This window comes from Vulpes lagopus, chromosome 4, assembly GCF_018345385.1.
Source record: "Vulpes lagopus strain Blue_001 chromosome 4, ASM1834538v1, whole genome shotgun sequence".
Taxonomy (NCBI): domain Eukaryota; kingdom Metazoa; phylum Chordata; class Mammalia; order Carnivora; family Canidae; genus Vulpes; species Vulpes lagopus.
This window is the reverse complement of record NC_054827.1, coordinates 73,782,404-73,808,403: the sequence shown is the minus strand read 5'-3', so window position 1 is coordinate 73,808,403 and position 26,000 is coordinate 73,782,404. Positions and strand designations below refer to the sequence as shown.

Genomic DNA, 26,000 nt, shown 5'->3' with positions numbered 1-26,000 from the left:
GATTAATTCCACTGATACTGTAGGTAGAGATAAAAGAAAGTTTCCATTTCTCTCTCTCCCTCCTTTGTATATATGGATGAGTAACTGAGGCCTTCAGTTTATTAGAAATCAGATTTAAGGTCAATGAATCTAAGATGTGTCTTATTTTAATGTTCAGATTATGTCAAGGCAAGAAGGACTTTTCATTAGAAACAGCAAACTTGGGATCCCTGAGTGAGTGGCTGAGCAGTTTGGCACCTGCCTTCAGCCCAGAGCGTGATCCTGGGGTCCCAGGATTGAGTCCTGTGTCAGGCTCCCTGCATGGAGCCTGCTTCTCCCTCTGCCTGTGTCTCTGCCTCTCTCTCTCTGTCTCTCACAAATAAATAAAATCTTAAAAAAAAGAAACCACAAACTTTATTTAGTCCTTCCACGACACAAGCTAAAGACTGCTAATACCCTCTGTGTGCCTTAAAATAATTTAGATGGCTAACTGATTAATATAAATTATAATAAATTCAAATATATTTTATTACTTTGGTAAAGCAGTTCATCAAAACTAGATGGTTAGTTTTTGTTTGGATCAGTGAAATAAATGGTCAAAAGGGAAATTATCGCATAAAATATTATCACCCTAAAAGTATACTGAAACGAACAAAAATCAAAAGAAACAAGCATTGGAGGCAGATCCATCATTCTAGGTTTCTAAAACTCTTATATGTTGAGGCTCATAGGAAAAATGGTATTTGCATGGCACGCTGAGATAAATGAACAAGGCCCCTGGGTTTCAACCACCTGAGACCCACTGGACCACTCTAGGATCTGAGATCAGTACTCAGGGTATTAAATATAGCTTGTGGTTTTCAACCTTGAGTTCACATTGGAGTCACTTGGGAAGTCAGAAAAACTGACCCCTCTTGCCCTCCGTCCCCCAGGTGTCACTGGTCTGGGCATCATGACTGCCTAAAACTCCCAGGTGATTCTAAGGCATAGCTGGAATCACCAAGTACAGCGTCAGAAAACAGCCAGGGACACTTTAAAAAACACTCTGGACTTGAGCAGCCTGGGTGGCTCAGCAGTTTAGCGCGGCCTTCAGCCCAGGACGTGACCCTGGAGACCCAGGATCAAGTCCCACGTCGGGCTTCTCCCTCTGCCTGTGTCTCTGCCTCTATAAAATCTTTAAAAACACACACACACACACACACACACACACACACACACAACAACAACAACATTCTGGACTCAACTAGCTTGCAGCCTTGAACACAAGGAGGAAGTGGGGAGGTTTTTGTTTGTTTTTTAACTCAGAAAGTATAAGGAGGAAAAAGTTGCAACGGTCAAAATAGTAAAGTGAAAACCAACCACCAACTCCAATGCAAGCACCATTAAGTTTTTAAAAAGACTTTTTTTTTTTTAATAAAAAGCTCATGTACAGACGTATCTATTTGTATCTTGAGAGATCAGGTTTACTTTCACTGAAGAATTGTGTATTGCGTGCCTTCCTTTCAAACACTCACCACTTTCATGGAATCTGGTCGTGAGTAAACGGCTACAAAATAATTCACATGTCTACACTGTATTTTATTGAACCATCATTCATTCCCTTCTTGCTGAGGACTTCAGCTATTCTTATTCGTTCCCTGCAATAAGCATCCTTATGCTTATTGATTATTTGCACCGTGAGGAATTTCTGTAAATATTTTTATTAGGTCAATTCCTGAGAGCTGGAGCACTTGAAAGGTGTGGGGGGCGCCTGGGGGGCTCGGCGGTTGATCGAGTCCCACGAGGAGCTCCCTGCATGAAGCCTGCTTCTCCTTCTGCCTGTGTCTCTGCCTCTCTCTCTGTCTCTCCTGAATAAATGAATAAAATCTTAAAAAAAAAAAGTAAAAAAAACAAAGTAAAAAAAAAATGTGCACATGGGGCGCCGGGCTGGCACACTAGAAAGAGCCCGCGACTCTCGGTCTCCAGCCCCGCGCTGGGGGGGAGCGGCTGTTTAAATAAGCAAATAAAATAAAACGTGGATGAACGCAGCGAGACCGACCAACACCCAGAAACAAACAGAAGCCACCTACGTTCGCACTCTTCCACGACCGTCAGCCCCGAGGTCCCGGCGGGGCGCGGGCGTCACGTGGGGCGGGGACCACGAGTCACGTGGGCGACTTCGCCCCGCCCCCCCGGCCCCGCGCCGCGGCCGCAGTCCGGGCTTGCGCAGTAGCGTCACGTGGCCTGGGCGGCCGGCCGGCCCTGCGGAGGCGGAGCGAGGAGCTCCGGGAAGGTGAGTTGCGTCCTCGCGGCGGCTTGGGCGGGGCTCGCGAGAGGCGCCTGCTTCCGGCTGGGCGGCGGGCCTGAGCCCGGGCTTCCGGCGGCGGCGCGGCCCGAGGTCAGGGTGTTGTTGGCCTTGCTGGCGGCCCTTCTCCGCAAGAGCTCGCGTTCGTTAGCCGTTAGCCTCCGGCCGGGCTTCCGCGCCGTCACGGCGAGACCCGCCGAGCTTGTTCCCCTTAGCGTGCGGGGCCCGCCCCCCGGATGGGGCAGGCGGGGCGTTTTCCACTAGCTTCCCCGGCGTCTGTGCACGCTGAACCCGCTCCGCGGTTTGTGCAGCCCCGGCGTCCTGTGCACGCTGAACCTGCCCCGGGGTTTGTGCAGCCCCGGCGTCCGTGCACCCTAAACCTGCCCCGGGGTTTGTGCAGCCCCGGCGTCCGTGCACCCTAAACCTGCCCCGGGGTTTGTGCAGCCCCGGCGTCCTGTGCACCCTAAACCTGCCCCGGGGTTTGTGCAGCCCCGGCGTCCGTGCACCCTAAACCTGCCCCGGGGTTTGTGCAGCCCCGGCGTCCGTGCACCCTAAACCTGCCCCGGGGTTTGTGCAGCCCCGGCGTCCGTGCACCCTAAACCTGCCCCGGGGTTTGTGCAGCCCCGGCGTCCGTGCACCCTAAACCTGCCCCGGGGTTTGTGCAGACCCGGCGTCTGTGCACGCTGAACGCGCTCCGCGGTTTGTGGAGCCCCGGCGTCCGTGCACCCTAAACCTGCCCCGGGGTTTGTGCAGCCCCGGCGTCCGTGCACCCTAAACCTGCCCCGGGGTTTGTGCAGCCCCGGCGTCTGTGCACCCTAAACCTGCCCCGGGGTTTGTGCAGCCCCGGCGTCGGTGCACCCTAAACCTGCCCCGGGGTTTGTGCAGACCCGGCGTCCGTGCACCCTAAACCTGCCCCGGGGTTTGTGCAGCCCCGGCGTCTGTGCACGCTGAACGCTCTCCGCGGTTTGTGCAGCCCCGGCGTCTGTGCACCCTAAACCTGCCCCGGGGTTTGTGCAGCCCCGGCGTCTGTGCACCCTAAACCTGCCCCGGGGTTTGTGCAGCCCCGGCGTCTGTGCACGCAGAACCGGCCCGGGTTTCTGCAGCCCCGGCGTCTGTGCACGCCGAACCCGCTCCGCGGTTTGTGCAGCCCCGGCGTCCGTGCACGCTGAACCTGCCCCGGGGTTTGTGCAGCCCCGGCGTCCGTGCACCCTAAACCTGCCCCGGGGTTTTTGCAGCCCCGGCCTTTGTGCACGCTGAACCCGCCCCGGGGTTTCTGCAGCCCCAGCATCTGTGCACGCTGAACCTGCTCCGGGACTGGTTCCTGAGCGCCTCTCCGTCTTGACTAAAATGTTAAATACAGCTTGAACTCGGGTATTGGTGCCTGTCAGAGCTGGAAGGACCTTAGCGAGGACAGCCAACATGATTGGAGCGCTTCCCGCGGGCGGGACCCGCTCCGAAGCACTTGAGAGTGAAGCATTCACTTCTCAGCACAACCTTATGTGGCAGGCCTTTCGTACAGCTCTGCAAACTGCAGCACAGCAAAATTCAGCGACGTGCCCCAAATCACACAGAGCCGGGGTTCAAACCCGGATGAGCTCACCTGGTGATCGAGGATCTCTGGCAGGGACGATGGTAGCGGATCCCAGAGCAGCCAGGCGATTTCATTAAATGATTAGGGAACTGTCCAGTTTTAAACCTCTGTTGACGCAACTCTTGAACATTAACATTCCTAAATTTAAAAAAAAGAAAAATTCAGAACCATGTTTGGTGATACACATACATGCATTTATACATATATACATACATGCACAGATCTCTATTTTGCTGAAAGGTTTTGTGCCTTTTAGGACCGTTTACTTGCTGGCCACGTGTTTGTTATAAACTCGTGGATGCTGTTAGATGCAATGTTAAGATTTATATTACCAGTGTTCACTGAGTTTAGACTCAGAAGGTAGAAGTTTGAATCTTGACTGCTACTTTGTGGTCTTAGGAAACCTTTCCTAAGGTTAAAGAGGATCCTTTACTGTCAGTGTCCTTATCTGGAAAATAGACACACTATTTCCCCTAATGAACTCAGGTTTGCAGTCAAAGAAGTTGGCACTCACGGAGGGATAACTGGCTTTATTATTCTGCCTCCAAAGAGAGAACCAAGCTGCTATCTAAGGCATTTCTCTTCTCTGAACCGAAAAGCAAGGGTGTCACCCTGGAGTCCTGCATTCTGATAACGTGCAGATCAAGTTCCCAGACTTAGTAAAAGCACCTCTGTCAGAGCTCCAGAGGAGTAACAAGTAAGTTCCTTTAATTTCATGTCTCTTTTGTCTACATTATCTCAGGGAAACTTACTAGATTTTTAAAGTCAACCTATGCTGGAAATGACAGAGATAATCTGATAGAGACTGATGATCCATATAGTCTATCAGTAATTTTATATAGTGTTAGTGCCTTTAGAAACCTATTTGAGGTACCAGCCAAAAACACAGATAAGAAGAAAGTGGAACAAAATGACCAAATTTTTCAGAAGTAACTTTTCATCTGGCCCCCAAACTGCATAGACCAGTTAATTTTTCACTTTCTTTTTTGTTTAGTTAAGATCCTGCTATCTTAAAGTCTACTTAAAATAGAAGAAATGTGTGGGAGCATATGAATAGTGCATCAAAGTCATAGTCATTAAGGTGAACACATGGACTCTTGTGATTGTCTGAATGGACCGTGATAGTCACAATATTTAGTTAAGAATAATGAGAATAATGTGGGTGTAAATTATAAATATTACCAGATATCGTAAGTAAATATGACCATTATTTGAGAGATACGATAATACTTTCCTAAGCAAAATGCAAGACTGTAATCATAGTTCTCTGAAACCTTTATCGTTGAGCCCAGAGTTCTCTGCACGTTTCTTATCAGGTCCTGCAAAGTTCACTGCAGTTTTCCTTGGTTGGGGTGCAAACCCGCCTAAAACTCTATGTTTCAAGAGACTGAAACTTGAGGAAGCATTGTATTTCATTCACATTTATTTGGAAGTCAGAGAGCTTAATTAACGTTTGATGCTACTCTACATCTCATGTATTTTGTTAATGTCTTGATACTAGTATTTCATTTCTAATTTTTTGCCTGGAAAAAGAAAAGTAAATATTCCTTTAATTCCTCTTCTAGTGCTGAGTGTTTAAATAAGCTGAACAAAGTTCTCAAACAGTCCATTCGTGATCTGTATGCACAGGCGCATTTTCTGAGGATACAAAGTGCCACTTTATCCCTTTTCTTGGTTTTTGGATCATTTGGTACAGAAATATAAAGTAGGATACAACTTATATGTTAGAAGAGTAATTTTAAATAGAAGACTAAGTGTAATATTTTGAGACATTTAAGAAATTTTGTTTACTATCCCTTTGCTTTTCTTAATAAATTTACCCTATCTTCATGTACCCATTAATAATACTTTTTTTTTCTTTTACCTGTTTTTGCATTTGGTAAAAATATAAGCATATTCTGAATTCTTGAAACAAATTTTTTTCTTCAAAGTTATATTTTGGGGCAGCCCGGATGGCTCAGTGGTTTAGCGCCAACTTCGGCCCAGGGTGTGATCCTGGAGACCCGGGATCAAGTCCCAGGTTGGGCTCCCGGCATGGAGCCTTCTGCCTGTGTCTCTGCCTCTCTCTCTCTCTGTGTCTCATGAACAAATAAATAAAAAATGTTTAAATGTTATATTTTGAAATTAATAGTTGATGTACCCAGACATTTTTCACTGCTACTCAGCATTCCATTTCATGAACAAAAATTCTCCATTCTATGGTTGATGTGTTACGAGTTGTTTTCCTGTCTTGTGCTTGTTTCCTGGTGTACCTGTGCATGTTTCTCTGAAATGTACTGAAAGGGGGATTAATGGGTCACAGATACGTTCAAGTTTACTAAATAATGCCAAATTGTGCTATTGCTAACTGATGTCATTACCATCAGTTTTTCCATATCCTCACCAACCTGGTGTAATTTTTGCCAATTGATTGGATAGAAAATCGTATCCCATTTGTCACTATCCTTTACCTTTCTTTTATTTTTTCCTATTGATCGATGAGGTTGAGCATCTTTACATGTGCTCACTGGCCATGCAGACTTCTTCATCTATGAAATGTTTGTGTCTTTGCCCATTTTTCTATATTTTTTTGCACTTTCTTACTGGTTTATAGAAGTTCTTCATGTATTCTGAATCCTAATCCTTTGTTGGTTATATGTGTTGCAAGTTCTGTATTTTTTCTTCAGCCTAGTTTGGTTCATCTGTTCTTAGTTTTTTTTTTTTTTTTACTGCCCCTCTGTCTGTCCTGTCACAAAATCTGATAAAGCCTGCACGCTGGATGCTGTGGAAGTAAATACTACCACCTGAGCAATGTGTATACTTTGGGTACTTGCCAATACCAAGCAAAACAAGATAACTGAGAGTTGTAGTAATCCAGCCTTCTGTCAGCTATAGCATAGCTAATCCAGAAAATCATGGCATGGCCCTCATTGGCTTTTCTTAAAAATACTGTATTTTTGCTTTTTATTGTGAAATATTGTTTAACTTTTTGGAGTATAGTTACCACACAATATTACACTAGTTTCAGATGTACAACATAGTGATTCACCTTCTCTATATGATAGACTATGCTCAACACAAGTGTAGCTACCATCTGTTACCATATAACACTATCACAGTATTACTGACTGTATTCCCTGTGCTGTGCCTTTTATTCTCATGACTTACTCATGCCTTAACTGGAAGCCTTTCCTCCCACTCCTCTTTCTGATTTGCTATTTCCCCCTACCCCCTTCCCTCTGGCAACCATCAGTTCTCTGTATTTATAGGTCAGATTCTACTTTTTGTTTCTTTGTTTATTCATTCAAATGAAATCACATGTTTTTTTGTCTCAGTTTGACTTCCTTATTGTGAAATAGTTTTTCAAAATAGCATATGTTCTTTTTTCCATTATTTAAAAAGTAACTAGGTTAGTTGGAGTAAGAGTTAACAGTGTAAACTTCAGAGTACAAATTTTACATCTCTGTAATTTCCTAAGCCTGATTCCTGTAATGCTTTCCTTTATACTTTGAATTCAAAGTTCCTTCCTGCCTCTCCCCACCAACACACATGCACACACGCACATTCCACTTACGACACCTCGATTTACGTAATATCTAGTATCTTTCTTCTTTATGGCTCAGAATTACCCTTCTCAAAATAGTAGCCTATAAATTCCTTCTAAAGCTTGCTCCTAACACATTCACCTAGAGATTTTTAATTCTAAATCATAACTTCTGTTTTACAAACTTACTTTTTAAATGACCCATGCTCTTTTCCTCCCAACATTCCTAGACTTCCAAACAGTCATACAAGATTAAATAAGTATTTAGAGGAGCCATCAGAAGGCTGGGAGACTCTTGGTGCTGCCCTGTAACAAATTTTCCCTCTGGGGGCGGAGGATGGGGTTTATAATTTATGACCATTCATCAAGATCCAAGTGCCCTCCTTTTTTTTTTTTTTTTTAAATTTAATTTACTTATCTACAAGAAACACACAGAGAGAGGCAGATACACAGGCAGAGGGAGAAGCAGGCCCCACGCAGGGAGCCTGACGTGGGACCTGATCCCGGGTCTTCAGGATCATGCCCTGGGCTGAAGGCAGTGCTAAACCGCTGAGCCACCCAGGCTGCCCCCAAGTGCCCTTCTTAAAGAAGTTGCCTATATGTGTTTGTATGTTAAATGTTAAACTAAGACTTGAATGAAATCAAAATGGCACTTTCCGGTTACCAAGGAAAGGTACATCATTCTGTACAATATCCTATGAATATGACAATATTACTGTATGTGAAGAGGATATGGATTCGGAAGGGTCATCTTTCTAAAATTAGAATATTTGAGGTTGACATGTGATTTATAATTTTGTTAAACACCTTAAGTTATAGGCAGTTGTGTTCTGTTTAATATCATGAGCATTCCATGGCAACCTTCCTAATATTTAACACCATCTGGGTCTCTACAACTAACATGGACCATCACTTTGATTCACTTCCTTTTTTTTTTTTCTCCTTTTCCTTTTCTATGTGTAATTCTTTTTTTTTTTTTTAAAGATTTTTATTTATTTATTCATAGAGACAGAGAGAGAGAGAGGCAGAGACACAGGGAGAGGGAGAAGCAGGCATCATACAGAGAGACTGACGTGGGACTCGATCCAGGGTCTCCAGGATCACACCCTGGGCTGCAGGCGGTGCTAAACTGCTGCGCCACCAGGGCTGCCCTCTATGTGTAATTCTTTATCTTATATAAAGCAGAGTTGGATACTTCTCAAATTATCTGGAACTTTCTCTAGTTTTTCAATCTGGTGAAATACATAAAATAATGAAATTGTTAAAATGGAACTGAAATTGAAAATGTGGAGTAAAACCTAGCCTTGCCACAACCTTTAGAATGGTTGTTACATTTTGTTTTGGAAGGCTTGTGTCAACATAAACATGTGTTGAGACTTTATGACAGAAGAGTTGTTTTGGATTGAAAATGAACATATATGCCATTTTTAAGGCTGTGTGCTTAATTTTGAAAGTCAAATAATGGCTCTTAAATGTTATACAGTGATGTATATAATTATTATTTTGATTCAAGGACTGGATCAGGGGTACCTGGGTGGCTCAGTTGGTTAAGCATCTGACTTTTGATTTCAGCTCATGTCATAATCTCAGGGTCCTGAGATTGAGCCCCACATCAGACTCCATGCTCAGCGGGGAGTCTGCTTGAGATTCTCTCTTTCTACCCCTCTCCCCACCACTCCTGTTCTTTCTATCTCTCTATAAAACAAATAAAATCTTTAAAAAAGAAAAATACTGGATCAGACCTATACAGAGTTGACCCTTGAGCCAGTCTCAATGAACAATATTGAAATATTTCTTAGATTTTATTTTTCTCACCTTTCCCTTTCTATTTTTAACCAAAAGAGTATTTAAGGGTCTGATAGGAGGCAAAATTTAAACATTCTGGGAAAAGAGTAATAATAATAATTCTGGATATAAACCATTACTTGGATGTTAACCAGTATTTGATTTCTAGGAGAGTGGGAGGTTAAGGGAATAAATGAAATTACAAGGAGAAAGGGGCATAGTGTAGGTCCAACTCTTCATGAAAGAACTTATTTTTGGGTACAGTTTCCTAGGAAGCCCACATTTTGTTCATGTATTATTCATTTTGTAATACGTAAAAGAGGTGGCCAGCATTCAAATGGACCTTACCTCATTTCCTGCCTTTTTTTGCTGGCTTACAACTTACCATTTGAGGAGAATGTAGGATAGGGAAGTGGTCAGTGAATGAATTTCATTCAATTAGCAATAGATTGGACACTCTACTGGTCTTGCTTCTCTTCCACCTGACCGTAACTTGACAACTCCCAAATTTATCTCTCTAGTGATTCTCAACTGTAGTTTCATATATCTGACTGTAGTCTTGATATCACTATCTGGATGTCTCTTAGGTACCCCAAACTATGTGCAAAATGTAGCTGATTCTTGATTTTCCATTTCTGAAAATACCATTCCTTTTTTGGGCTTTCCTATCACAGTCACAACCTACCTGGTTGCACAAAACTAAAACCTAGGAGCCACTCAAATTTTTCTGTAATTCCTTTATTCTAGTCCATGAGCCCAACCTCTCTGGACCAATTTACTCACTGTACAATTAAAATAATATCTTTTTGTAGTAATGTGCTGGGAGATTAAATGACTTAAATAAATGTAAAGTCTCTACACAATGCCTGGCATGGAGTTAGCATAGTGTGATTGTAGCTACTGCTATTGTTGTTGTTGTTGTCAATTACTTTTTCTCCCCCAACAGAGTCAACACCCTAGTCCAAACCACCATATTCTCTCCCATGGACCACTGCAATAGCTTTTTTTTTTTTTTTCTGTGCTTCCTCTTGTTTTGATACAATCTATTCTCCACACAGCCAGAGCATTCTTTTAAAAATAGATCATGTCACCCTTCCCAGCTTCACACCCTGCAGTGGCTTCCCATTGCTCTTAGAATAAAATTCACACACAGTGCTGCACGGCCTGGCTCCTGTCTGTCTCACCAAGCTCATTCACTCTGCTCCAGTGTCCTATCTGTTCCTCAAATTAACCAAGCCTCCTCCCTCCACCCTGCTTTCCCCAGGCTTTCATATTTGTTGTTCCTTCAGCCTGGAATGCTCTTCCTTCAGCTCTTAAAATATCTAGTTCATTTGCATTTTTCAGATTCCAGCTCAACTATTATTATTCAGTCACCTTCCCAGCCTATTTGCAAAATGGCCTCCTCTTTCTCTCTCATATTACCCACTTTATTTTCTTCATGGCTGTTACAGTAGTATGCAATTATCTCATTCGTGTATTTGTTAACTGGTGTTTGCTGTTGATCTCACCAACTAAAATATAATATCTACAGTGCCGGTCACACAGTATGTGTGTTCAGAAAATATTTATCAAATGAATGATAATCTCTGACAAGGAAAGAGAACTTTGCAAAAGGAGAATCTCAAGATCCACTGTTGAAATTTTCCTTTTGAAGTATTGTAATTTGTGCTAAAGATTATTGTCAATAATCAGTTCTTGAGAATTGAGCTTGCTTGCTTTTTCAGACATATATTCCTCCCTAAACAGATTACACAGAAACTTACCCATCAGTGACCCAAAGAAAAGAGTAGATTGTGATTAGATGTTACCATGAACTTTTAATTTCTTTCATATAATAAAGGGGTTGAAGTAGCCTTGCTCCAAGATAATGGTCGAGGTACATATAAAATCTCATGCCTGAATGCTGTAAGCAGCCTCTTTCCTTTTCACCAACTTCGAGGAGTAAGCCTGCTTTATGCCAGTTTGTGGAGCTGGATGTTGTCCAGATGGTTGAAGATTCCCATTCTCCAGCAGAGGGCAGAAACCATGCAAGGATATCCGAAAATGTAATTATTTAAGAAATAAAAAGTAAAGTACCTAGAGTGGTCTCAGTTTGTGTGTTGTGATTTTTACTTCATTACCTGCAAAAATTCAAAATATGTTCTTGCCTAGGGAAGAAAGTTCTTTGTCATCCCTGAGATGTCATACGTGGTTCTTTACACGTTGTGAAAATCAAAGACCACCACAATCTCTATCCTGAGATAGGGAGGAAAAACAGGAATGTTTCCAGAAAATTTGGGATAACTCTAATGGAAAGAGGGTGGGGTAAGAAAAAAGATTTGGGGTTAGGAGTGGACGAAGAAAAAATATAGCAATTCTTGGCAAAACAGGATATGTAATTTAGTTTTATTCAGAAACAGTCATAGAATAAAACTTAAATACCCTGACATGGGAGGCCCTCTGGAAAATCTTCTGCAAGGACAGTCCTGACGCTGATGTATCTTGATGCGTCTTTCTCACCTAGAATTAACAGACGACTATATTCTTAAAGGTCCCTTTGAAAGGGTTGCTTTCAAAAAAGTAGCCTGAATATCTGTGCTGAGAGAAAATATATTGAGAGTGCCTGAAAATTCTCTACTAAAATTTCTTTGTTTAGAAATACAGGTTTATATACTTATATAAATTAATTATTGAGAAATTCATCTCTTTGAATTCCCAAATAAGGCAGAAGAAAGTAATGTCAATTTTTGAGTTAAGAAAATGCAATGTGCCCATCCATACCTATCTCCTCGTGCTAGAATAGTTTTCTGGTTGATTTTTAAGACTGGCTGTCTATTCCAGGCGAAATCAAGTAAATCACTTCAACCAAGAGATCTGAGACTATTCAGACTATCAAAGAATCCTACCTTTAGGGGAAGGCTGAAAACAACACTGATAATTGGGTATTGTTCAGCATTGAAATGATAATAAAAGAACAGTGAAACGTCAAGCTCTGGGTCTTGGGACTTCTGAAATATCCATCTAACACGTTGAAATGAATCCAATATGAGTCCAGCCTCAAAGTGGAGACTACTCCCTAATTTTGGCAAACCTTATGCAACTCTACCTCAAAATCATGACTATTACCCAGTATTTGTGAATGTTTTATTTTTATATAGCTATTTTAAAAAGCCTCCATCAGTCTTAAAGGAATTAAACATTTCTTATAATATGGTTAAGGTAAGTTGTAGCCAAACTTGTGAAGATTGCTTTTTTTTTTTTTTTTTTTTTAGTTCAATTAGCATGGATCTTGATGGCTCTGAACAAGATCCTGAAGTGAAGGAACATTCTCCTGTCTATGTTGGCAGAGAAGAGGACATTAAAAAATCTGAAAGAATGACAGCTGTTGTCCATGATAGAGAAGTAGTCATTTTCTACCACAAAGGAGAATATCATGCTATGGATATTCGCTGTTACCGTAAGAGTTTATTTTCCATTTGTAAACCTTGTATTTGTTTCCTAAACACAAAACTATCAAAATTTCAGGCTTTCTTTTTTTTTTTTTTAGTGACTAGATGTAATATTCAATTTCTTTTCAGACTCAGGAGGACCTTTACATTTGGGAGAAATAGAGGTATGTAAAGTTAAATCTATCCTCTACAAATTCATGTTTCTTATTTATATTCATTTCATGCTGTATGCAAAAAATAATTTATTTCTGCATTTGAACTGTTATTTTAATGCTTTAAGTATAATTGCCAATATTCCAGGGATTCATAGTCCTACAATGTAAAGAAAACTATTTCACAGATAAATAGGGGACCTAGCAATTATATTCTGAGATATCTACCTACAGATATCATTACACAAATGTTTAAGTATATATATGGGAGAATTTTACTGTGGCATTATTTGTTGTAATGAGAAATTGAAGGCAACCTAAATGTTTTAACAATAGGACACAGTTTAAACAAACTATGAATAGCCGTGCTATGGAAAACTATGCAACCACTGCCTCATTAACTTACGAGACAGATCTGTATGTATTGGTATGGAGGGATGTCAGCAGTATATTTTTGAGTGAAAAAAGCAAGTCCTAGAATGGTCTAGTGTGATTCCATTTTTTAAATAAAAGGTAATAGTCACTTTGCACTTTATACACGTCTACACAGTTTGAATTTTTCAGTATGTATTACCTGTACAATGTAAAAATATAAATATGTATATTTTTAAAAGGAAACCACACACTGAAGGCTTATCTGAGGAAGGAATGGGGAAACTGTCTTACTTTCTTGCATTCCCAAACTCGCTGGCTGCATAACTTCTTATTTTCTACTTCATAAAATTGATCTCTCTCCATCCTTCCCCTTCCCGCCACCTCCCACTCGTACAAAATATAAGCTGAAACTTGGCATTCCACTCTATACTTCATATCTACTTACTTCTACACCTATTCTTATGTTAGAAGGACATATGTGTGTTTAAATCATGAACATGAATTTATGAATATGAAAATATGAATGCTTGTTGACTGTTTTGGGGACACAATATCAGTATTACTGAACTCCTTGTATAGAGAAACAAATGTAAGCATCTGGTAGTGATAATGTGAAATAAAATCCTTCTGTTTTGGACCATAACAAGACCTGTAAGACTTTGCTACTTAAAGTTTGTTCCATAAACCAGCAACCTTGGTGTCACTTGGGAGCTTCTTGGAGCTACAGAATCTTGCACCCTATCCTAGGACTACTGAATTTTTTTTTTTTAAGGACTAATGAATTTTTTTTTAACAGGATCTGCATTTAGACAAGATCCAGGTGATTCCCATGCTCTTTAAAATTTGAGAAGCACTGATTCAAAACAGTTAAAAAGTTGAGAATTGACTACTTTGGATCACAAATTGCTCTTCAGTCAACATATACACTCAGGCCTTTAGTAACCTCTCAAATTTATATTTGAAGCTTACCATTCTTCCAGCAGCTAGTGAAAATTCCTTTAGAAGCACTTAATGCCCTTGCCCCATTTCTGTCAAGGAAATGACATTTTAACATCTAATAGATAACATCATAGCTTCAGTCACATGGTAGAGTTGCTTAAGCTCATAGAGTTCTGATATACTAGAGTATATCAGATAGGGTTCTAATATACTAGGTTTCTAATAAAATGCAAAAGGGACTTGATGACTGCTGAGATTAGGTTTTGCATTATGCAGAATAATTTGTAAATGGAAGGGAAAGAAGAGAGGGTGGCCTGTTCCTTAACCTGTTTTTTCTGCAGTAGATCTTATGCTGAGTTGGAGATTTATTGTGAATGTTGGAAATGTCAGGCTATTAAATCATTTATTTATTTCTCTCCCCAGGATTTTGATGGGCGACCATGTATAGTTTGTCCCTGGCATAAATACAAAATTACTTTGGCAACAGGAGAAGGACTGTATCAGTCTATCAACCCTAGAGATCCATCAGCAAAACCCAAGTGGTGCTCCAAAGGAGTAAAGCAAAGGATTCATAAAGTGACAGTGGACAATGGGAGTATTTATGTGACTCTTTCTAATGAACCTTTTAAGTGTGACTCTGATTTTTATGCCACTGGAGACTTTAAAGTAATTCGGAGTCCTTTCAGATAAAACTATATGGCAATGAAAAATGTTGTGTATATTTAAAAAATATTTTTTAGAATAACTGTGCTGCAATACTAAAGAGGATTAATTTTTCCAACATGGGCACATTTATTACTAATCCTTAAAAATCATATAAATCTGAGCAGTTCAAAAGTACATGTGCTTATTATGATGGAGGGAATATCGTCAGGATCTATAGAACACATTTAATCCAGTCCTCTGAACTGATTAGTACCTGAAGGTCCTAGGTTTGTAATATGCATTTTGAGAAGGGTGAAAATAATCTGCAGTAACCACAATGAAGAAAAGGTAAAAAGTAAGATATAATAAATATGGAGGGTTGGTAATTCCTATTTTGATGTAGCAGACTTTATCATGGAAAAGTTGTAATATATACAAACTAAACAGAGTAGCATAATAAACTCTCATCACCCAACTTCAGTATTATCATCATTCTTCTATTCCTCTATTCTTGTATTCTTGTTTCACTGATACCTCAACACACTCTCCACCTCCCCTATTTGGTTGCTATTCTTACCTTTTTGAAGTAAAATTTAAATACATTGAAATGCGTAAATCTCAACTATTTGATTTTTCCAAATATATAGCAGACTTTTTACATTTCAAAAATGCCTCCAAAATTGGATCAATTTACATGCTTAATTTAGAAATAAGAAACATATTCAACACTTCATACAACACCCGGTGCTCACCACTAGTGCACTCTTTCATCCCCATGTACTGCACATTGAAACCAAACAGATCTTGGCTCAGTTTCTCTCTGGTCAAAGCAAACACTCTCAAAGTAAAGAAGAAACACAGGCATGAGAGATGTGAAGTCTCTTATTCAGTAAGCCAAAGTACTTTGAATGTCCTATATAAAATCTTCAAATAGAAGTTTGTTTTTGCTTTGTTTTTGAGAATTTTGTGATTATTTAGAACTAAGTGCTTCATGTAAATGTTAGAAGAGATAGAGGGTGTTGTTCCTCAGAGTCCCTGCTGCTAAGTTCCCAGACAGGGCTGACGTTCAGTTGGTCCACCCTGCTTTCACATACCAGTTATTTATGGCTAGCAGTATTCTGTTGCCTGGTGCCCACGCTGTGGTGTAGTACTCTGGGTGTTTATCATCTAAAACTCAGCAGCAAATAGTAGAATATAAGAATAAGTAGAATCAGAACCAGGATGATCACATTATGAATTCAGAGTGTGAAAAGCTGTTTGTCAAAATTGGAATCTTGTCTCTAAGCACAGTAATCTTCTTAGTGGCCTAGGATTGAATTACGGCTTCAAACCTAATACTGAACATTGTAGGGGGGCCACCTGGACTCTTTCCCTTGGTATGGTAAAAATAGTAAGTGAATTAAGTACCTATCATTAAGGGTGTGCTTACAGAGCCCTTTGCTACATAGTATCACATTTCTTTTTCTGATGGAATATGGGTAATATGAGGTAATACAACCCTTGTCACTCATTTTTCAGACTATTAAAAAGCCAGGGTTGGGCTTTTTATAAGTCCTTTTATGGCAGTAGCTGTTTACCAGGTACAGGAAATGTACCATCACTTGATGGTACATCCTAGCCTATTATATCAGGTGCTAATCCTCCAATGACCAGTCAGGTCTTAACACATGTCCAGAATTTAAGACATGGAAGAAACCAAAGTGCTTTCTGCAGGCAAAACAGTGACCCTCATTTGCAGGGCCAGTTACAGAAGCGTTTTTCTTTCATGACCCAGTGGCAACAATGAGTAATATGGACTTAATTTCTGGTTCTAAATATGTTCCTCCAAATCTGGAAATAAAAAATGTCATGTCCTATCCTATCCTCACATATATAAATCTTCTGTAAGATTTGTAAATAATATTTTGTTTTATAAATATATTATATCTGTGAATCATAAGTTCTCTGTAACTTTATAGATGAGCTATAAAAGGATCGATAATAGGCAGATTCAAACTATACAGCCTATAAATAGAAAATAAATATCCTTTTGTGATCTCTGAAAAAGATGTAGCATTTTGATATGTAGGATATTTTTCCTCCAGATGAATACAGTTGACCCCTGAACAATGCAGAGGTTTGGAGTACCAACCCCATGCACAGCTGAAAATCCACATTTAACTTTGAACTCCCCCAGAACTTAACTACTAATAGTCTACTATTGACTGGAAGCCTGACTGATCACATACACACTTGATTAACACATATTTTTAATGTCCTATGTATTATATAATGTATTCTTAAGGTAAGCTACAGAAAGTGTTAAGAAAATCATAAGGAAGAGAATATACATTTACTATAATATATTTATCAAAAAATATCTGCATATAAGTGGATCTGCACAGTTCAAACCCATGTTCAAGGGCCAACTGTAATTGGAAAGATACTTAAAACAGGTCTTTAATAAAATATAACTATAATATAAATATACCCATGTTATAAATGATAGCATAAAGTCTAACCCTCCAAGGGGTACACTTTCTTGTTCATTAAAATATCATTGTCATACTTCTACATCAAGATTCATTTTATTTTCTCTATCATATAAATAGTTGAGAATGACATTTTAGTAGTTCTCCAACCCTTTTCTGAAAGCAGAGCACTCAATATATGAAAACTAGTTTCCTGGTTTTATCAGATGAAATGTGATTAGATAGATAACTCTTAAGCTCCACTTGGTAATATTCATGTTCCAATTTGCTTATTCATTCATTTCAGCTGATTGGTCAAACACAGAATGTAAAACTTGGATCTTATTACTCAACTTAGTAGCAGGAAGTTTGGGGCTATCCGAAATACTGTCTGGTTTCTCTGGTAATGACCTGTAAGGTTTTGCTTTGATTTCACCTTCAGGAAATGTAGGCTCAGAAAGCACAGGCTCAGAAAAGGCTTTTCTAAGATTTTCATTCTCTTTTCTGTTTTGCCTTATGGTTTCTTCTTCTTGGAAAATTTTCTTTATCTTCTCCAGCACAGCATTAACACAGACTGTCTAATAATAAAAAAAATTTTTTTGAAAGGTAAAGTTTCTTTTTAAGCTACTGAACTTCCAGTAATAATAAAATGTGTAACATAAAGTCATTAATCTTATTCTTTAATAAAGAAGCACTTCCTGGGGGATCCCTGGGTGGCGCAGCAGATTAGCGCCTGCCTTTGGCCCAGGGCGCGATCCTGGAGACCCGGGATCGAATCCCACATCAGGCTCCCGGTGCATGGAGCCTGCTTCTCCCTCTGCCTATGTCTCTGCCTCTCTCTCTCTCTCTCTCTGTGTGACTATCATAAATAAATAAAAAATTAAAAAAAATGTATTAGAAATGTCTCTAGAATTTGGTATCTTTAAAAAAAAAAAAAAAGAAGCACTTCCTTTCCTAAGCACATGATAAACATCAGGAGATTGATTCTTTGTTCTAAATATATTACACCATCATCTAGAAAGAAAATTAAAGCATAGTATGCTTCAATAAAGACATGCTTTACTTCTCCCCCCATTCATTAAGTGCTTTAACATCTTTACTCTGATTTAATTAAATGAGACTCCTTTCTTCTCCTGAACTAAATGAAACATTTTCTGAGAGATGGGATTTGTCCCCAAACATGTTAATATCTCAAAATAGATTTTTTTTTTGTTTTATTTTCTCCCTCTACACTTTGCTTATACCTATGTATGCAATTGGAAGGCCATAAACACATTAGTTAGAATTTAGTAAACTAGCAGATCAATGATTTCTAAGCAAACACATAATCCATTTTCCCTCAAAAGAATGCCATTCAGTATTTTAAGAATGTCAAAACAAAACACAGAGTAATGGAGCTTTGAAAATTGGAAACTTACAGAGTAAGTTTACTAATGATGAAAAAGATGATGATGATGATAAGAGCTTAAGGCAAGCAACAAGAATAATAAAATCCATAAAATGTAAGAAGACCTAAACTAGCTTATTTTACCAAAGCGATGCCTAAAGCTGACATAATTGGCTATTAACTCTTAGAGGGTTTTCCTAAAGAAGGTAATAGAGTATTGAGGGCCTTGGCTTGACCAACTTCAATTTCCTTCTCATCTGCCTCTTGCCTTCTCCTCTCTTGGCCTGCATCCCACTGTAGAATGAGGGAATACCAGATGCTTCCCTTCACTTCCCTGCTGTTAGGATGTGGTCACATGACCTTGTTCTAGCCAACAAAATAAAATATGAGCATGAGGCAGCAAACATAAGGACCAAAAACAACAAACAAGAAAGCATAAAATAAAGATGGAAAGGCCCTGGGTTCAGATGACATTGTAGATCCACTGTACAAACCTGGGAACCACCTAACTTGAGACTTCTAATTAACTGAGATATTTAAATGTCTTCAGCAATTAAGGTACTGCCAGGTATTTTTTGTATATCCCATATCCAAGTATATCCCAACCTAGAGCTAGAGCCTTGAGGTCCATCACTTCCAGCTGCAAACAGCTTCATCCATTTATCCCCATGTAGGATAATTTTCCATGTATGCCATGCTGTGAAAAAAGATTGGGGGAGGGAGTGGGTCTGGGTGGCTCTGTCCATTAAGCATCCATCTCTTAATTTTGGGTTAGGTCATGATCTCAGGGTCATGAGATTGAGCATCTTGTTTGACTCCATGCTGGGCTGCTTAAAATGCTCTCTCCCTCTGCCCCTCCCCCTGTTCATCTGCTCAAGAGCATGCTCTCTCTCTCCCCTCCAAAACAGATTAGGAAGCCCTGTCTTATTCGATATATTTCTTCTTTCCCCACCAACAAAATTTTATCTGTGCCCATTCTAACCACTTCTACCCCAGTCACAGAAAATGAAGGGTCTTGATCAAGGTCAGTACCTCTCTTGTGTTTACTTTTAGTCTACCCTACCTCTTTCCTATCAATTATTCCATGCCTTTTCAGCCTCTCCTTTTTGACTGCCTCTTGCCCTGTAACTTCCAATGTGCTCAAGTATCTAACATCTTAAAATTAAAATAAAAATCCTTGGCACCCTGTTTTCCTCTTCACTGCTATATATGGTTGCTTTTCTTGATCAAATCAGCATCTATATTCATGATTTGGTTTTATCATCTCCTCTTCATTGAAACCTGCTTATTTCTGTCTTACTTATCCTATCACACCACTGGAATAGTTTTAAGATGGTTGGCTCCAATATCTTTACTACTAGATCTAATGAACACTTTTCAAATCTTTATTTTACTTGATGTTTTCTGTTGGTATTTGATACTTAACTGCTCACAACTAAGTCTCTATTTCCTTGACACTTTGTCTCCTGATTCTCTTCTTACTTTTCTGATTATTGCTTTGTCTCCTTCATGGATTTCTTCTTAGCTCACCTTGAATGTTGCTATTTTTAAAATTTCTGTTGACTTTCTACTCTTTTCACTTCCAGACTTTTCACTCTTTCCACAGTGGTTCCACTCACAGGGCATTAACTTACAACATATAATTATTTGCTTTCAAAAGCATAATTCTAGCCCTGACCTCTCCTAGACTTTGGGCACATACATGACCAATTAATCAGGTCACCAAAAAGTTGTTTCTAATACCTACTTAGAAAGTTTATAGCATGACAAGTCATGCGGGATGATTTCAAAAGCCTTCAAGAAATTAGAATTTAATTTTGTCTTTAGTCTAATTTATTTCAGTTTCATTGCAGCTACTTCATCTCACCCATTTTTTTGCAGCATATTTCCATCCCAGCTCAGTTGGATGTCATTTTTGTATGAGATTCACATTTAAGATACTGAGCACTTCTCAAAATTTTATTTTTTATTCATTATTTTTTAAAGACGTTATTTATTTATTCATGAAAGACATATACAGTGAGGCAGAGACATAGGCAGAGAGAGAAGCAGGCTTCCTGCAGAAGCCAAATGTGGGATTCACCCCGGGACTCTGGGATCACACCCTGAGCCAAAGGTAGATGCTCAACCATGGAGCCATCCAGGTGTTCTACTTCTCAAAAATTTAAACACCTGAAAAATATTTATAAGTTCAGTTATTTTTAAAAACCATGAATATGTTTATGAAAGTAAGTTCTTTTACTATTTTTTCAAGGATGACTTGGCTATTCTTGACCTTTTTCATTTCCTTATAAATCTTAAACTGGTCAACTTGCGCTCCTGCTCACATTTTAGTTGGGACCACAATCAATCTATAGGTTATGGGGGAAACTGAATCTTTACTATTGTGTGTTTCAATATGATCAACAAATATGAACAAAAATGTGTAAGACCTCTAACAAAAAAAGCTATGAGAATTATTAAGAAAAATTAAAGAAGACCCAATAAATAGAAGGATATACCATGCTCATGGATAGAAGGGAGGACTTATTCTACTAGTTATGACTTATAAAGCTCTTGTAAATAATACAATGTTGAATTAGTATATAATTATTAGTAAATAATACAATGCTGAATCAGTGTAAGAACAGAAAAATAGATCAATGGATAGAACAAAGAGTCTATAAACAGACACTTGATTTATGACAAAAGAAATGTTCTGGGGCAATAGGAAAAGTTTTTCCCCCTAGCAGATTGAGTTGGATCAACTGGATACCTGTGAAGGAAAAATTTGTCCCTTACCTCATACCAATTCCAAATGGATTATAAATCTAAAAGTAAAAGATAGGGCACCTCGGGTGGCTCAGTGGTTTAGCACCACCTTCAGCCCAGGGCCTGATCCTGGAGTTCCGGGATTGAGTCCCACATCAGACTCCCGGCATGGAGCCTGCTTCTTCCTCTGCCTGTATCTCTGCCTCTGTCTCTCTCTCTCTCTGTCTGTCTCTCATGAATAAATAAATAAAATATTTAAAAATAAATAAATAAAAGTAAAAGATAAAATAATGAGCCTTGTACAATATATCAGAGGGAACAGTTTCATGACCTTGGATGTAGGTCAATATCCCCCTAATTAGGCCATAAAAAGCACTTAACATAAAGAAAAGATTAATACACTGGACTACATTAAAATTAAAAATTTGTTTCAAAGACACTGCTAAAAGGGTGAAAGGAAGTCACAAAATAAAAGAAATCACCAAAATAGTATTTAGCCCTAGAATTTTTTATTTTTTATTTTTTTTTAATTTTTATTTATTTATGATAGTCACACAGAGAGAGAGAGAGAGAGAGAGAGGCAGAGACACAGGCGGAGGGAGAAGCAGGCTCCATGCACCGGGAGCCCGACGTGGGATTCGATCCCGGGTCTCCAGGATCGCGCCCTGGGCCAAAGGCAGGCGCCAAACCGCTGCACCACCCAGGGATCCCTATATCTATATATTTAAGATTACATGAGATAAGTATATTTATATCTATATTCTAATAATTTTCTTAACTTACCAAATAAATGAGTGCTGCATATGAAGCATACATTATGCTAATTAAAGCAGTCTTTGCTGGAAAAGAAATGATTTCAAACAAAGAACCCCTTCTGACCTGCAAAACAGAAAAAACTTTTCTTACTACAATATAAGTTTTCAATGTTACAGTGTTAAATTTTACAATGTTACTGTGAAATGAGAATTTAAATATTTCTAAAGAAAGTTATCTACTGAGCCTATTTGGGGGTTTTTCACATTCCAAAAATATATATTTCTCTCTCTCTCTTTTATAAAAAAGGTACTCTCTTTTTATTTTATTTATTTATTCACAAGAGACACACAGAGAGAGGCAGAGACATAGACAGAGGAAGAAGTAGGTTCCACGCAGAAAGCCCAGTGCGGCGACTCAATCCCAGGACTCTGGAATCACGATCTAAACCAAAGGCAGACGCTCAGCCACTGAGCCACCCAGGTGTCCCTCAAAAAGGTGCTCTCTTTTGCTATGGCAGATCTATAAAAACCTATGAAAGATCTATTTTTTGTTGTTGTTGTTGTTTTAAAGATTTTATTCATTTATGAGAGACAGAGAGAGGCAGAGACACAGGCTCCCCTGCAGGGAGCCCGACATGGGATTCGATCCCTGGTCTCCAGGATCACGCCCTGGGCCGAAGGCGCTAGGTGCTAAACCGCTGAGCCACCCAGGCTGCCCCAAAACCTATGAAAGATCTATAATCTTGCATTTCCAAAATCTAAAATTACTTGAACTTTTTTACATTTAACAAGTGTGCTCACTAGGGGGTGCCACTGTGCATGTTAGAAAAACAGTCTTTTCTTTGTTCAAATTCATGTAATCATCCTTTACTAAATTATTCACCTCTTCATTAAGCAAACAGCAATCAAAATACTAAGCATTTCCTGCAGATTAATGACCTGATTGGAAATGTTAATCATGAGACTGCTGAAGGCCAGCATTAACCTTAGATGATCATTAAGCTTTAGGAAATGCTCTGTGTTCACATCCAGCATGCTTTTTTTTTTTCTGACACAGAGAAGGTTTACACCAATAATGAATTTGCCTCTCAAAGGTTTCTAGCTTCTGGTCATAGGTGTCTCTGCCTCAAACATAACAGAATATATTTAATTTTTTTTCAGAATATATTTAATTTAAGGGAATTATACTCTCTTCTAGTTCACCTCTCTTGCCTTGAGTAGGATATGAAATGAGGGCATTAGGAAAAACATTCCCTCCCATTCAGCAGTGAAGTGGCAGTTAGCCATGCTCCTCTGAAGTAAGCGCCAAGACACTCAATGGCTTCAATAACTCCCCAAAGGTACAGGCTGCAGCTAATAAAATCATGCAAATGCACAGTAAAGAGGCATACAAACTAGAAAGAACAGTATGTATGTGTACATTAAAGTTATTTATGACACTGAACAATTGTAACAATTGATAGCAGAATGGTCAGGTAAGTTAAGCTATATTCACTCAATGGCATATTGCAGCCTTTTAAAAAGTGCTTCTGAAGAATACATAATGACATTCTATTGAACAAACATTTGTATGGCAGTGTTCTAAGTGCCTGTTGCAGTGTATTCAGTTTTTGCTTACTGCTGCCACTGCTGAATGAAGAACAAAATTGCCCATCACAATTTACCTCCTTCTCCCTAAAGTGACTAATGGAATGCGGAAGCCAAGAATACTATCTAGCCTGCCAGCTAAGGGATGGAGGTGGTGGGAGGTGCAGTGGAAGGGGGCATTCCTTCTTACTTGTCTTTCAGGCCATACTAACTCCTAGATATGGGAATAGGGAGGGGCAGTTTTAGCCTACTCTCGCCATAAGTTAGTTTGGAGAACTGGAAAATTTCCCAGAGTTCCTGGCTTCTGGAAAGAGTTTCCAGGAAATGAGGCAGCTGCTGCTCTTTCCCTCTTGCTAGAAGAATCAAATTGATAGCGTGCTTTTGAATCCCACTATTAGGCTACAGGGAGACAGACAAGTAGAGAGCAGACGTCAGGAAAGAGAGCAGATATACTCCAACAAAATGCCTCCTAGCAGAGTAAGTTTCACGAGTTTGTCAACATGTGAACGTATGGTGGGAGGTCCATACTCGGTAACTGGTAGGCCACATACAATGAAAATAAATGTGGTGTCTGCACACATGAGAAATTACTCTCTTCCTGTTTTACTGCAACTTCTTTTTCAGATTTTGTCCTTCACCTAAAGTAATTAAAACTGATTTCTTTTCAAAGTTTCAAAATAAATTATCTGATACATGTTATGCTTCTGAATGATGAATCTGTATATTGCCTCAGGGTCACTTTTTCACCATTTTAATGCTTTTAATAAACACTTGCCATTCCTTTAATGAGTCAGTCCTGTAGAAAATATATTTCCTCCAAAATTTATGTGGCTACTGGCAAGTAGCCATTTTTCAATTTTATGACCTACTTCCAATACATATTTTTCATATTATAAACCACCCTGTTTCATTTTTTGGCTTGCTAGAAGCAAGGATAGTGTATGTTAAAACAGATAAATAAATCAAAGGTTTTATTTAGCTACCTCAGCCAATTTTAAAAATGTTATCTTAACTTCTTATATTAATTTTATTTGCCTATTTAAGTGAAAAGACTCTTGATATCAATATAATGCCCATAATTCTTTGAATTTTTAACATTAATATTAACATATAAGATACATGGATATGTAAGATATATGGATATGTTATATGGTCATGCTAATAACATCTCAGACACATAGATATTTCAACAGTAAAAACATTTCAATCTCTAACAAAATTTCTTTCACGTAATTTTGAGTTCCACTCCTGCCACATAATTTTAGCCACCTCAAGTCATAAAAGAAGTATCTGTGTTTATCTTATTTTCACTAAAATTTAGATAAATCACAAAAGAGCAACCATTAGCAATTTAGAAAATAATAAAGACCCGCTCATAGATGACCTGAAGGTTAAAAACCACCAGCCCAACTTAGTTTATGTTGTTCAAAACCACTTTGACAAAGGATACCAGGATAGTAGTAATAGGGGAAACTTTAACTCAGTAATTCACAAGTAAGCATTGCAAGCAGCACTGACTTGGGTAACAGGTCCAGAAAAAAAAGATTTCCTATAGGCTTGGAAAAGCTACATAACCATGAGCAACCCCAAGTACTCATGACCACAGGAGGGCTCCTAGCAGTCCACAGTACAGAAAACTATTGGACTTTGTTTATCCTGGTATTACTATCCTGTGGAACACTCTTATTGAATAAACTCTTACATGGTCCTATACAAGCTCCAATGCCCCAACCTCTTGGCCAGCTTGGAGAGGTCATGTCTTCACGATTCCAGGGATTCTTTCTAGGAATTGTCCTTTTTCCCCAGGTCTTGAATTATACCACCCAAGATAACCTCTCGTGGCAAGCCCATCAAGGACCTCTAGAAGTTCTTGATATTTTTGAGGTTTACATATTTTTCCACAAAATATGTGAGATTTGAGTTTATTTTTTTCAAGATTTTATTTATTTATTCATGAGAGACACACAGAGAGAGGTAGAGACATAGGCAGAGGGAGAAGCAGGCCCCCTCTGGGGGGCCTGGTGTGGGACTTGATCCCAGGACCCCAGGATCATGACCTGAGTCAAAGGCAGACGCTCAACCACTGAGCCACTCAGGTGCCCCTGAAGTTTGAGTTTAAACCCCAAACTGGAATCTACATTGGAGGGTTGCGGCTAGGAAGAAACTATACTTAGAAAAGCATCTGGTCTTCATCCTGAAAAAGGAAGCACAAGTTCAATAGGGTTCACGTAAGTCACAGACATTTTAGATGGTGAGGGTTTTCTTTACTTTTGCCCATATCTGGCTTCCCCTACTCCACAGTGCCTGTCCAAAGGAGAAACAGTCATCTCTAATGCCACTATAAGGAAAATTGGGGCATATATAAGGAA

The 26,000-nt window shown here is 39.3% G+C and overlaps 2 protein-coding genes across 8 annotated transcripts in view; one reads left to right on the top strand and one right to left on the bottom strand.

Moving 5' to 3' along the window:
- SPATA9 (spermatogenesis associated 9) overlaps positions 1–26,000 on the bottom strand; it is a 107,656-nt gene that overhangs the window by 21,519 nt on the left and 60,137 nt on the right. For 4 of the 5 annotated variants that reach the window (XR_005987444.1, XR_005987445.1, XM_041753298.1 and 1 more), the window contains exons 6-8: positions 22,073–22,168; positions 17,563–17,729; positions 3,864–3,992 (exon numbers count right to left, since the gene is read on the bottom strand). Coding sequence is in view for 3 of the 5 variants with exons in the window: in XM_041753298.1 (XP_041609232.1) it covers positions 3,864–3,992; positions 17,563–17,729; positions 22,073–22,168 (392 nt within the window). In the remaining 2 variants the exon portion in view is untranslated. Of the gene's footprint in view, positions 1–3,863; positions 3,993–17,023; positions 17,730–22,072; positions 22,169–26,000 lie in introns of those variants that run through there. The other variant, XM_041753297.1, reaches the window with a different exon arrangement.
- On the top strand, positions 1,310–17,032 carry RFESD (Rieske Fe-S domain containing). 3 transcript variants are annotated; one of them, XM_041753300.1, is made up of 5 exons: positions 2,209–2,251; positions 4,405–4,551; positions 12,414–12,598; positions 12,720–12,754; positions 14,480–17,032. In XM_041753300.1, the coding sequence occupies exons 3-5, from the start codon at positions 12,424–12,426 to the stop codon at positions 14,744–14,746; spliced, it is 477 nt and encodes a 158-aa protein (XP_041609234.1). In that variant the 5' UTR covers positions 2,209–2,251; positions 4,405–4,551; positions 12,414–12,423; the 3' UTR covers positions 14,747–17,032. The 3 variants fall into 3 exon arrangements, with proteins under 3 accessions (XP_041609233.1, XP_041609234.1, XP_041609236.1); XM_041753299.1 differs by lacking the exon at positions 4,405–4,551 and having other exon boundaries at positions 1,310–2,251; XM_041753302.1 differs by lacking the exon at positions 2,209–2,251 and having other exon boundaries at positions 4,402–4,551.

What these genes read in the sequence shown, in the direction of transcription:
- RFESD (XM_041753299.1), top strand. Translation starts at nt 1,998, where the DNA reads ATGAACGCAGCGAGACCGACCAACACCCAGAAACAAACAGAAGCCACC. An exon ending in TATGGATATTCGCTGTTACC is followed by an intron (nt 12,599 to 12,719) that starts GTAAGAGTTTAT and finishes ATTTCTTTTCAG; the next exon opens with ACTCAGGAGGACCTTTACAT. An exon ending in TACATTTGGGAGAAATAGAG is followed by an intron (nt 12,755 to 14,479) that starts GTATGTAAAGTT and finishes TTCTCTCCCCAG; the next exon opens with GATTTTGATGGGCGACCATG.